At 38.2% G+C, this 12,866-nt stretch overlaps 1 protein-coding gene across 1 annotated transcript in view; it reads left to right on the top strand.

Moving 5' to 3' along the window:
- THADA (THADA armadillo repeat containing) overlaps positions 1 to 12,866 on the top strand; it is a 169,653-nt gene that overhangs the window by 3,197 nt on the left and 153,590 nt on the right. The window contains exons 6-16 of the mRNA XM_068425082.1: positions 795 to 847; positions 1,760 to 1,946; positions 2,605 to 2,699; positions 3,003 to 3,223; positions 4,237 to 4,928; positions 5,580 to 5,731; positions 5,874 to 6,029; positions 7,205 to 7,327; positions 8,289 to 8,412; positions 9,851 to 9,999; positions 12,183 to 12,393. Of these exons, the coding sequence (XP_068281183.1) occupies positions 795 to 847; positions 1,760 to 1,946; positions 2,605 to 2,699; positions 3,003 to 3,223; positions 4,237 to 4,928; positions 5,580 to 5,731; positions 5,874 to 6,029; positions 7,205 to 7,327; positions 8,289 to 8,412; positions 9,851 to 9,999; positions 12,183 to 12,393 (2,163 nt within the window). The remainder of the gene's footprint in view (positions 1 to 794; positions 848 to 1,759; positions 1,947 to 2,604; positions 2,700 to 3,002; positions 3,224 to 4,236; positions 4,929 to 5,579; positions 5,732 to 5,873; positions 6,030 to 7,204; positions 7,328 to 8,288; positions 8,413 to 9,850; positions 10,000 to 12,182; positions 12,394 to 12,866) is intronic.

Genomic DNA, 12,866 nt, shown 5'->3' with positions numbered 1-12,866 from the left:
AGTTTCACTGTAGATTGGTGGGGGGAGGGTTGTGTGTGAAGAACTAACATGAGATAGGCATAAAGATCTATCAGATCTGATTTCCTCCTGGTTAATTTTTAATAACTACTACCCTCATGTGGTACTTTTTTGTCGAAGACTTTCCCTTGGTTTGTACATCTTGCTTTGTTGAGCAGCCCTAGATATAAATCTGAAAAGGTACCAGTGAGTGATTCTTAAAAGGTCTGGGGAAGTTGATGCTACTTTACGTGAAGTATTCTCTGTTGTGTGCCTTGTGATGAACTTGGATGTGGTAACACTGAGCTGTTAACAGCTGGTCTTGACTATAGCAAGCCCAGGCCTGCTGTGGCAAGAATTGTGTTTGGCAGTAATTTGGCAGAAGTCTGATCTGCTGGTAATATGGGATAACTTGACATATCGTGCCCCTAGCATGCAGATAATGTTCACAGCTTCCTGTGGACTTTTTATTGCTGCTCTGTCTTTAGCTCTTGGTAATTTCAGCTTTTCACTGAGGAACCAGAACTCTCAGTGCCTCACAGGATTAGGCCAAGTGGGTTGGAAACTCTTGTTTTGTACCAGGTTGTCACAAACCAGCTTGAGATTTTGCTTTAGCATTGGGTCTTTGGATCTGCACTGTAATTTCAGTTTAATCTGTTTACGGAGTGGAAGAAACACCGCTATATGAGTAACTGCTCATTGTTTCTGAGTATGATGTGTATGTGTGATTGCTTTGCTGGAATTTTTCTGTTCCGTTTCTCTTTTGAATAAATTCATACCATAATTATTTTCACTAGTTCTTCAGTTTCTGCAGAAGTCGCTACTTGACATAAAGGAAGAAAACAGGCAAGTTAATTAAATATAAACTGTATTTTACCTGTTTTTATTTCACTCTTCAAGATAATCTGGTATGGTTTGGAATATCGCTTTGATACCCATACACTGATGAAAGATGGGAGTGTCATGGGGTACATATTTTACATCAAAACTGCTGATGAATTTCTTCTGTGGCAATATGATGATGTAAAATAAGAGAGGAAAGGAGGAAAATTAAAGGCGGTAGTATTTAAGGCACTGATACTGTTAGAACTACTACTTTTAAGGGAGGCCTTTGTGTTGTGGTTTTGCTATCTGAATTGTGAGTGAACACTGTAATTAATAGATACACTTCCCATGAGTGTTTGATTCGGTATTGATATTCTGTTTAGTTTCTCACAGCAGTCATTTAATATCTTGACATCTTTCAGCATTACATAAAGTGAAGCCACTTCATTGTGGTCTCTCATCATGTACCCAGAGGAGAAGGGTGCTTAATGGAGTGTTTTGTACAGTAAAAGTTTACATGTTGCCTGTCTTCATGTTAGAAGAAAGTCAAATAATAGAAATACGCTTTGCGCATGGAGGAACTGCTTGAAAAATGAGAAGGGAGCAGCACTGTGTTCTGTTGGTCTTTTTGGAAACTTTCTGGAAAAAGTCAGCTCTGCTCAGGCAGAATCAAATGAGTGAAAGTTTGTAACAGGAACCTGCAGAAACTGTAGTAGAATTTGTCATGATGTTTGTTAAATTAATTTTAAAACACTGCCCTTGAGTCTGCTTCTTGTTTTCCTATAGTTACATATCTGGTCAACTCAAACAATAAATTAGTTTTTACCATTAGTTCTATCTGAAGTTGGCAGAATGTAGTTTTCTAGGGATGGTGAAGAATGATTTTTATTTCCTTTTTGTGTGTGTGTCTGTCTTTTTTTTTTTTTCCCACAGAAAGAATCATGGAAATCGTATTATTCAGACTCAGTTGATGAATGATTTACTGATAGCCATTAAAGTTTCAATGATGCTTGTACAGAAATTAGAAGAAAATATCCAGGGAAGTCTTTGGAAACACCATGAGTCTGTTGTTTGGCAAAGTATGTGTAGTTTACTGAAAAGCTCCACAAACTTCCTAATGGATGGTAAGTTTAGTAACATTCAAACCCAAATATTTTTATTAAGTCAGTCGTGTTGTCTTTGTAGTAGACACAACCTGTATGTATAAAAACTTAGTTTAGCTTGAATGGAAATTGAACTGCTGAGATTAATGGGAGTGGGAGCAGTAGTACGTCCTTCAGTGAGCTATGATTTGTAGATTGTAATTTTGGAGTGTATAGTTTAACTTGTCCTACTACAAAAACCAAGGTGAATGCTATTATTAATAATTTCGAAACTAACAGGAATACTTTTGAGAGTCACTGAATGTCTGTGCCTACCAAAAATTTATGTATCTGTATGACTTATGCTGTCAGAACTATTTATTGGTGCATTATAACTAATTCTGTTTACTACTTATACAGATATTTTTGTACAGTGGAATTTAATGTAAATGCCACAGTCGTCCTTGTCTTACTGAGCAGTTCTATATTTTCTGTCTGTCTGTTAAAAGGTATTAATAGTTTCATATTACACTCGAGTATAAATTTGTTAATACTTGCTGTCCAATACACTGCAGATTTGTGATTATACAACTATAAGTAGTCTAGGAAAATTCAATACCATCTTGATAATTTTGATATATAGTTCTAGCACACAATGTTTGCTGCACTCTAATGTAAAATATCTTTCTCTGCCATGTAGCAACTCTCCTGCAGACTGTTCAGACTACCTCAGGACTGGCTGTTATTCTGTTTACTAAAGCTATGTATGAGCCAGTTGAAGAATTACCTTCCTTGGTAAGTGTGTTTCTTTGCTAAAGACTGTGAAATGTCATAGTGTCATTAATCAGTGCTACCAGTGGTGTTCAGAGACATTGCTAGTATGGATGGCAGGACTTGCCAGCCTCTGTATCAGTCTTCTGCTGGAGTGTAAATCCTTTATTCTCTCCTTGTTGTATGAAATAATTAGACTAGGGGTTTGAATTTGAGAAAAACAATGTATAAGAAATCTCTTTATATCTTCTAAGATTCTCAGTTATGGACAGAATAGCTTTTCCTCTGTGCTGAGATACTGTAGTGGGTGTTACTTTGTTATTACAGGTCAGTGACTTGCTTCTTGGGTCAATGAAACACGCAGGTGTGCCAGCGTGGTTTGTGAGTAACTGTGGGACTCTCTGTACGGATGAACTCCCTGACTCGGTCCTTCTTTTTCTTTGCCATGGAGCACTGGCTATGCTGGAATGGAAGAATGGCAGCATGGGTGAAAATGGAGAGAAACTATTATTAGATATCGCCTCAGTTTTGTTGTCTTTGAGTTCAGAGTAAGCCTGTGTCTTGATTTGTATTGTTTCATATTTGGGAGGAGGGGGTTGATCTTTAACTTGTATTTTTGCACGGTTCAGATGGTCCTCGTGGGAATCTCTCTTTCATGTTTTCAGTGTAATGATACTAGTTTTTGCCACATATCGTGTCATCTTTTTAATGTATTCAGAATAACTCTATAAATTTGAAAAATATAATGTCTTGATATTGCATAGATAGTTCTAAGTTACAATTTTCTCTTGCATGCTAAAATGAAATTTTGTTTTTCCAATGTAAATGGGATTAGTTTACCACCTTACTACCTGTTGGTAAGGTGTGGCAGAATCATTTGTTAATGTAGACGGATAAACTTTAGTTTCAGGACATCACTGCCTATGCTTTTAGAAGTACAGAAGAAAACAAAGTGTGCCGGTAACTGGAATACTTGAAGTAAGATGAGTTTTGTGGTGTTTTTTTTTTTTTTCTGCTTGGAAGCCTTGGTTACTTGCATCTAATGGGCTACTAGCACTACTGGATAGGAGATTAAAATGTGTATTCAGTTCAACCTTTGTTCTGGCCTTGGAGGTCAGTTTTGTGATTTTGTTTTTGCACATATGGTACTCAGTTTTTACGGTTTTATATGGCAATGAAAAGTTTTCCTTATATTTTCAAGAAGCACGCAGTAACATAATGCTGCTCAAATATTAGCGTGTGGATGTTAATTTTGATTTTTGTTTTTAAAATAGCAAGTGTAGTGGCTTGTCAGGTTTCTTTTCCCCATATTTGGGGGTTTTAGCTGTGACCTGTTAATAGCATGTCAGGTAACTAAGCATACACTTTGCAACATCCAATTCATCACCTCCTTTTTGTGTTAGTTCCTTTTCTTCAATGAATGGTTAGTGTCTCCTTACCTGTTTTAGTGTGAGGTAAACTGATATGATGAATAATTATTTTGAAATAAAAGAAATTATTTTTTGAAAAAAATTGACAAACGCAAATAATGAACTTTTTTTTTGGTTGTTCCTTTTAACAGGTTAAAAGAATCCAGTATGGCAACATCTTTGTCTAGAATCCTTGCTATTTGGACTAATTCAGCACTGGCTGCCCTCGTTTCAGGCTCCCCAAATCTAAAAATCAAACTTAATGGGAACTCGGATGTAGTTGGGAAGCTGCTGGAATACATTTATACAAACTGGGAACACCCTCTGGATGCTGTTAGACACCAAACCAAATTGATATTCAAGAATCTTCTTCAGATACACCGAATGACCATTACTGGATCCAATGAAAAATCAGACCCATTCTTTGCGAGGCTGATAAAGCGTTTACTAAGCTTGGAATGGCATGTGAAAGGGAAATACGCTTCTCTTGGCTGTCTTGTGGAGTGTGTGGGCACTGAAAATATACTACAATTGGACAGAACAATTCCAGTGCAAATCTTGGATGTGATGAATGATCAGTCTCTTGCACCCTATGCTAGTGATCTTTTGGAAACCATGTTTACAAATCACAAAACCTACTTTACCTTGAGTTTTCAGGAAAGCACCTGGATTGACCAGTGGCATGACATCTGGGTTTCTCCTCTTGTAGTAATACTGTGTGAAGGGAACCATGACCAAACTACTTATGTAATAGATTACTATTTACCAAAATTGCTCAGATGTAGCCCTGACAGTCTGAACTACATGATTAGAATTCTTCAGGCTTCTGCAGATGCTAATCTAGGTAAGAAAATAAATACCATATTTGTAATTATGATTTAAAAAAAAAAAATCTCAGAAATGGGATTTCTGACCTACTATTATTATTAGAATTAATTTGGGAGAAAAATTCCAGATGGCTATTATTGCTGTTAGTATTTCAAGGTGAAATTCATAATAATCATAAGTGCGTCCTCATACCATGAGCAAAATAATTAGTATTCTAACTGTGAGTGCCTTACTGTTCTCTTTACATGCAAAGCTTTGTTACATACCAGTATTTTTTTCTACTATTTTTCTGTTCTGCTGTTATTTCTTACACAAGTGTGTCCAGTAACATGGCTTTAGAGATTGTTTTTTGCTGCAAATTTGTGCATATGAGATTGATGATTCTCTTGTAGTTTTTGACATAATTTAGCATAATTCTAAAATAAGGGCTTGTGAGGCCTCACAAGGTCCTTTTTCTAAATGACATGTTCAAGATGAAGCTTTTTGGGAGCAAGGCGATTTAGAACTAGTTTAATCTATGACAGACACTGTCTTTTGGGGTTTATATGATAAAAAATAAAAGGGGGGTAGGGGTCATGTTGAAAGTACGGGGAGTTTCTGACAAGCATTGCAATTAGTACATTGTGTTAATCAAACTAGAATTGTTACTGGTTTTCATTTTCTTTAGGATCTCGCAGTACTAGAGGAGCTCTTGGAGCACTGATGGCATGCCTAAGAACAGCCAGGGCTCACGGACACCTGGAGCTTTCAAATATCATTAGCGACGGTCTTGTATCCACGGAATGTATAAAACAGGGTCTAGTTCATCAGCACAGTCAGGTAAAGGCACAATGTTTTTTTTGTGTCCTTAAGTTAGAATAATTCCTTTGATCCTAAATACTGTGTCAGCGTTGTTTTAAAACAAAGGTATCATCACAGGTGCCTGTAACTCTTTTGTGGTTAACATCTAAATATCTTTCAGGTTTGCATTGATGCTTTAGGTTTACTTTGTGAAACCCATCGTAGCACAGAAATTGTGTCTGTGGAAGAAATGCAACTAATTCATTTTTTTATGATGTACAACTTGAACAGCCAGTCTCCTTCAGTGAGGCAACAGATATGTTCTCTACTGAGAAAGGTAATTTCAAACTATAAACAATGTCTAATGTGCCTATTATGTTAGTTACATAGTATTTAAAAAAAAAAAGTTATACTGAGTACATTATGAAGTTGCTCATCTGAAAGAGTACATGCTCTAAGACCAGGACTATGTTATTTGTATTACACAACTGAATGGTGATAAGTCATTTCAGGCAAGGATGGCTTAAACAAAGAATTAAGTGATATACACAGTTGCTTGATCATGAAGGGTAGTGAGTGTTACTTAACCTGTCAGCGTATATGTACTTTACCAATAGCAAAGTAATGTGCTGTAGAGAAAGCAGTGAGCCTTGCGTTGCCTTTGTGGTGGACTGAGAGTGTGCTTACATAGATTTACCAGAGCTCAGGCGAATTCACAGTCACTTGATCGGCCTCAGCAGCCTAGCTTGGAAGACAAGGTAGAGGAATATTAAGGGAATAGCATGACATGTGGCCGTGCTGTTATAGTCTGCAGGGACTGAGTATGTCAACATTGTGGAGGTTGCCAAAGTCACATGTAGATTGTGGTAGAAGAATGTGAATAACATGAAGAAACGAAGTATGTATGAATAACGTTTTGGAAGATGTAAATGGCAAAAGCAAGCAGTGTGGCAGGACAAAAATATTAATGTGAGATGGGGAAAAATTAGGGAATAAGTTTGGTGGAAACAAAAGAGAAGTCCATCTCTTTTCATTCTTGCCTGGTACAGACTGAGGAATGTGAGATGGAAAAACTGTGTTAGAGGCAGTGTAATAAGAAAGGAAATAATACTAGTGGGTAGTAAAACCGATGGGGGAAGCACTCCTGAGGTGAGTCAAACTCTGTAAGCTATAAAAATTATATGCATTAATTGAGCTTTTATTTATAGAGGAACATATGTTCCACAGAAAATGGGGAGGTGGGAGGAGAAGACTAGGTATGAATTTAAGGAGGAAGATGGAAAAAGGTGTTGGAGGTGCAGAGGGAGGGGAAAAATGTTGGTCATGAGAGAGGGAGAGCAAAAAACTTGGGTTTGGAGTGGAGAAAGAAGGATCTGTTCTATGTTACACTATATGCAAACTTTTTAAAAATTACAAGCAATATGATCTGGAAAATAAGCTGAAAATCCCCCTTTCCCTTATTTAACTGTTACTGATTCTTGCCTTACCTATGTTTTGCTTTTATTTTAAAAGTTATTTTGTAGGATACAAGAAAGTTCCCAGGTGCTTTATAAATTGGAGCAAAATAAAACCAAGCAAGAGTTACTTGAAAACTCAACTAAAAGGCATCCTTTGGGGATTTTGCAGCAATATAAAGTAAGTTAGACTGCTAGAGATATAGATTTAAGAGGTGGGGTAGCATTTCTGAAAGTCAATTCATTGTTCTTGAGAGCACCTCTGGGTAAGGTAGCCTGTGTCTGTGTTAGGAAGTAGTGCAGTGCAGGAGGAAGAAACCTGTAAAGCAAAACAGTGCTGAGGACTCTGTCCGCTCTGCATGCACTTATGCAAGTTAATTTTGACTTAAATGTACTGTTGTCTCATGAACTGAGTGCCCATTAGTATTTGGAGGGTATCTTTAAGCTTAGTTTTGTCCAAAAGCAATGAAGGTTATTTTCTGAGGGATTGCTCCATGACGTGAACTGAAACAGCAGTAAGTGGGGAATGACTGGAGATGTGCCCCCAATCCAAACTAAAATTCTCAGAACAATGTCCTGTCAGCTTCTGGCAGTTTAGTAGCAAGTTTTAAATGATGCACGTTACTTGGGCTTGAAATAGAGATCCATTGGGCATCAGCCTTTTTCTAGCTCTCCAGAATGATCAGTGAGAGAATGAATGACAGAGCTTCAGCACGAAGACTTCAGTACGAAGACTTCTTTTGTATTTGTCCTTTTTTCCTATTTGAAGGCTCACATAATCAGTTTCTTTGTGTTAAACTCTTTCTTGTCTTGAGTTCTGTTTTTCTTGTTCAACGAATTTTCAAAGTTTTGATACAATGGCCATCTTTTTTTGTGGGAGTGGGGAAGGGAAACTGTTGGGTTTTTTTTTAAAAAAAAAAAAAAAAAAACAACCAAAAAACCCGATTGTCCAGCCTTCACTGTACTCTAGGAAAGAAGAAATTTGTCAGTACTACGAAGGTAGACCTCCCATTCTTCCAAATTAACTGTAAGGTCATAATTTTTTGGGTAACATGTAAAGTAGAATGTCCTGAATTCAGTTACTTACTTTTGTTTGTAGGGCAGCAAGTAAACTGTCTTAAAATTTTTCTTGTGATTTTCAGGATTTCATGTCATCTGTATGTGACAGACTTTTTGAGGTACTGTTTCCTGGTTCATCACACCCAACCAGATTTTCTGCACTAACTATTTTAGGATCAGTAGCAGAAATATTTTCTGTTCCAAAAGGTGAGAAGCCTAATTTATAGGCTGTAGGAATGGGAGGTATTGAAGAAGATTCTTTCATGCCAGCTAGTCAACTTCTGTCAAAGTAAAACGGCATTCTTAGTGCTTAATTTCTATAACATTCCCTGTGTCACTTCCATTTTACCTGAAGGAAGGGTAGTAAGTTTTCTTGGAAAATGGAATATTGAAGTAAATGCAAATGTTTATGGCCTGTTGAATATCTTTTATAAGTTGGGATTTTCTTGCATAGCCTGTTTTTAGCAAGGTTTTTCAATGAATTTTTGTTACTATGAAGAAAACCTTTGGACAAGATTCAATATATTTGATAAGTTTACCCCATTTTCCTGTTCTAATATCTTGATAATGAGTAATTTAAAGCATTGAAACCATAAAAACTCTTGATTGAAAAGGCTTGCATATCCTAATGATATTATTATACTAAATAAGGAGCAATTTCATTGGACAGTTTATGATGTTGTGCTGCTGTTGTTTTAAATTCTCTTTACAACATTGTGATAACCCCAATTCAGGAAGTATTAGTTAGAACCTTGGAATATTGATGGTTTTGCTAGATCTTGTCTCTGGATCATACAGTCAACATAAAAGTATGGTTTCAGTCTTAAATTGTAACTTTTTTTTTTTAAAGAAATGAGGCATGTAAGATAAAAGTTGATTTTGAGAGACGAAAAAAATGCCTTCTTGGTAGATCTTTTCTTAAACCCCCTGATAAATCATGAACGCATTAATTTTATTATTATGAGTTTGTGGTATTTTCTTGCTGCTTTTTTTTTTTTTTTTGATAGAAAGTTGTATTGAGAGTTGTTTATAGTAGCTGCTGTAGGATTTCAGAAGCCTGACATTACTTCTATAAAAGAGGTTTAGCTGCTATTATGTTGTGCTGGAATATGGTGCACTTCTTTACATCTTAAAATTTCTGCCTTCTTTGCAGCATTAGGCCAGTTGCCAGAAATCATGACTCCTTTAAATTAAAGGCAAAAAATTGTAATGGCTTCCATTTTAGCAGATTATTCCTCTGACAAAAAGAACCCCCAAAACCAAACCCCAAAACTGAAGTTTTAAACCTTTTCTGAGAGAAATTATTTTCTAATATTACATACTTCCAGGAAAACAATTTTTAAGCAAAGCTAAAATAAAGGTTATTTTCAATGCTGAATTTAACATGAATAAATGGGATTCTGTTTTTGGCAATGTTACTTTCTGTATTACTGAGAGTAAGTTTTGGATATGGTAAACTTTTTTTTCCAATAGTAAACATGGCATTTTAAGACCTATTAAGAGAAGTAAGCAATATTAAAATAATGCTTTAGCTAAAATTATACTTTAATGCTTCTTTTAGTATAGCTAAGGAAAATGTGAATACAGTGCTTATTCTGGAAAGAATTACAGCAAAACTATGTAAGGCATTGATTTCTTTGAACAGGCCAGGCACAAGTTTTTCAGTTGGATCAGGAGATTGATTCTACTCGTGTCCGAACTTTGATCCAGTGTTTTGCCAGTACTTTTGAGGAAGTAAAAGTTCTGGCGTTTGGGCTTTTGATGAAACTACGCGATGTTGCATTTAATTCACAGGTATGTAATTAAAAATAGTTTAAAGGAAGTAATTTTGTGAAAGATGAATGTTCTATATATTATACCAGGTACTTGGGTTAGGTACAAAGCATAATTCCTGAAAATTAGAAGTCGGTCCAAGTTGCCTGCAGTAGTGTTCATTGCTAGCATCTTCTCTGTATTTTTGCACAGCTTCTGCCCTTACCTAAGGAGGCTTGTTTCACTAATCACAGAATCAATCAGGCTGGAAGAGACCTCTGGGATCATCGAGTCCAACCATTGCCCTGACACCACCATGTCAAGTAGACCATGGCACTAAGTGCCGTGTCCGGTCTTGTCTTAAACACATCTAGAGATGGTGACTCCACCACCTCCCTGGGCAGCCCGTTCCAATGTCTAATGACCCTTTCTGAGAAGAAATGCTTCCTGACATCCAACCTGAACCTCCCCTGGCAAAGCTTGAAGCTATGTCCTCTTGTCCTATCGCTAGTAGCCTGGGAGAAGAGGCCGACTCCCACTCCACTACAACCTCCCTTCAGGTAGTTGTAGACTGTAATAAGGTCACCTCTGAGCCTCCTCTTCTCCACGCTAAACAACCTCAGCTCCCTCAGCCATTCCTCATAGGTCATACCGTTGAGACCCTTCGCCAGCTTGGTCACCCTCCTCTGGACTCGCTCCAACACCTCAACATCTTTCTTGAAGTGCGGGGCCCAGAACTGGACACAGTACTCAAGGTGCGGCCTCACCAGTGCCGAGTACAGAGGGACGATCACTTCCCTAGACAGGTTAGCTACACTATTCCTAATAGAGGCCAGGATGCCATTGGCCTGCTTGGCCACCTGGGCACACTGCTTGCTCATGTTTAGCTGGGTGTCGATCAGCACCCCCAGGTCTCTTTCCACCGGGCCGCTTTCTAACCACCCTTCCCCCAGCCTGTAGCACTGCATGGGGTTGTTGTGGCCGAAATGTAAGACTCGGCACTTGTTCTTGTTGAACCTCATGCCGTTGGTCTCGGCCCATCTATCTAACCTGTCCAGATCCCTCTGTAGGGCCTTCCTACCCTCCAGCAGATCGACACTCCTACCCAGCTTGGTGTCAACTGCAAATTTACTGAGGGTGCACTCAATCCCTACATCTAGATCATCTATAAAGATATTGAACAGCACCGGCCCCAGAACTGAGCCCTGGGGAACACCGCTAGTGACCGGCTGCCAGTTGGACTTTCCCCTATTCACCACCACTCTCTGGGCTCAGCCATCCAGCCAGTTTTCAACCCATCGAAGAGTCCACCCATCCAAGCCCCGGGCAGCCAGTTTTTCTAGGAGGATGCTGTGGGAGACAGTGTCGAATGCCTTACTGAAGTCTAGATAGACTACATCCACAGCCCTGCCCTCGTCTACTAAGCGGGTCACTTTGTCATAGAAGGAGACCAGGTTGGTCAAGCAGGACCTGCCTTTCATGAATCCATGTTGGCTGGCCCCGATGCCCCGATTGTCCTGCATGTGCCATGTAATGGTATTCAGGATGAAGGAGTTTGGGAAGTTCATTGGGTATGGCTATGAATTATCAGAGAAATAGTTAATGCAAGCTCCTTGCTTAGCTGTGGCTTCCCTTTGTAAACGATTGAGGTGTTTTGACTTGGTTACTCTTGTATTTTAAGACATTCCGCTCTGTGTTTCTTTTCCTTTCTGATTAGTCTCAGGTTTCATTATCTGATTTGTCTTTTTTGATTTCTCCCAGATTTTGCCCTTTGATTCGATGCTGTTTTTTCAGTTTATTACTTCATTAAAAGTTACTTTTAAATTACTGGTGAGTTCACCATGAGTACTGGTGAACAAATACTGCTTCCTGATAAATTATGCTTCTCTGTGATGTCCATTAGCAGAAAAAACACAGTATTTTTTTTTAAAAAAAAAAAACAAACCCCCAAACCTCACCATCCTGCTGTGAAGTGCAGTGTGTTTGAATACTGCTTTATGAATGACTGTCCCCATCCTCAGTGTGTATGTGGTTGTATCTTTGCTAAATACATACACATGCATGTTTTGGGTGTAAGGTGATCAGTGTACAAAATAAGTGTTTCTTAAGAATGTACCAGCAAACTTATTGAAAAGAGCAGCTTCTTAGATTCCAGGGTGCAAAGTAGCTTAATTAAATCAATATGGAAGCTTAATAAAATGAGCAATATTGTTTTTTTTTTTCAGGATTCTGAAAATCTAGATCTCCTATTCCAAGCAGCAATGGATCTTAGCACAAGTACCAAGCCATACGATTGTGTCACTGCTTCATATTTGTTGAACTTCTTAGTACATCATAAAGGACTGCAGCATATTTGTTTAGGAAAACAGTCTGAGCATAACCCCCAGATGGATGAAAACACATCATTAAGTACAGTGGAGAAGAACACTTTAGCAGGTAAGCTTTTGGGGAAATGAACTCCAGTTTTTCCTTAAGGCTTTTGGTAGGAGGCATAATGAGTAAGAGACACTTATTTCTAATAGAATTTTAAGTATATTTTGTTTGGCTGTTAAGAAGCCAGGTGCCTTAGTAAGATCTTAATCTAGTCCTATTTGTGTTGAGGCTATGTTCTTAGAAGATGGCTTTTGTTATTATTTTGATCAGAGGGAAAGTGACATTGAGGCCCTGGTGGCTAGCCTGATGGAGCTGTGCATATAAAGTTTGGGAAAGGAGCCTCTGCTTCCCCTAAGAGCTGGCTCACCCAGAGTGAAGGCAGCCGGAGTTGGTCTGTGTAATGTTCCAGTACCTGATACTTGCAGCGCTACTCCTTGGAACCATTTTTCTGAGTGGTTTGCAGTCCTGCGCGTACATTTCTGCAGTAATTAGGCTTTGTTCGCATGTGAAATATTTTTCTTTGGTTTAGTGCCTCT

The sequence above is a fragment of the Nyctibius grandis genome, chromosome 1 (genome assembly GCF_013368605.1).
Source record: "Nyctibius grandis isolate bNycGra1 chromosome 1, bNycGra1.pri, whole genome shotgun sequence".
Lineage (NCBI taxonomy): Eukaryota > Metazoa > Chordata > Aves > Nyctibiiformes > Nyctibiidae > Nyctibius > Nyctibius grandis.
Note: the sequence above shows the minus strand (reverse complement) of the source record. Positions and strands in the feature narration are given on the sequence as shown.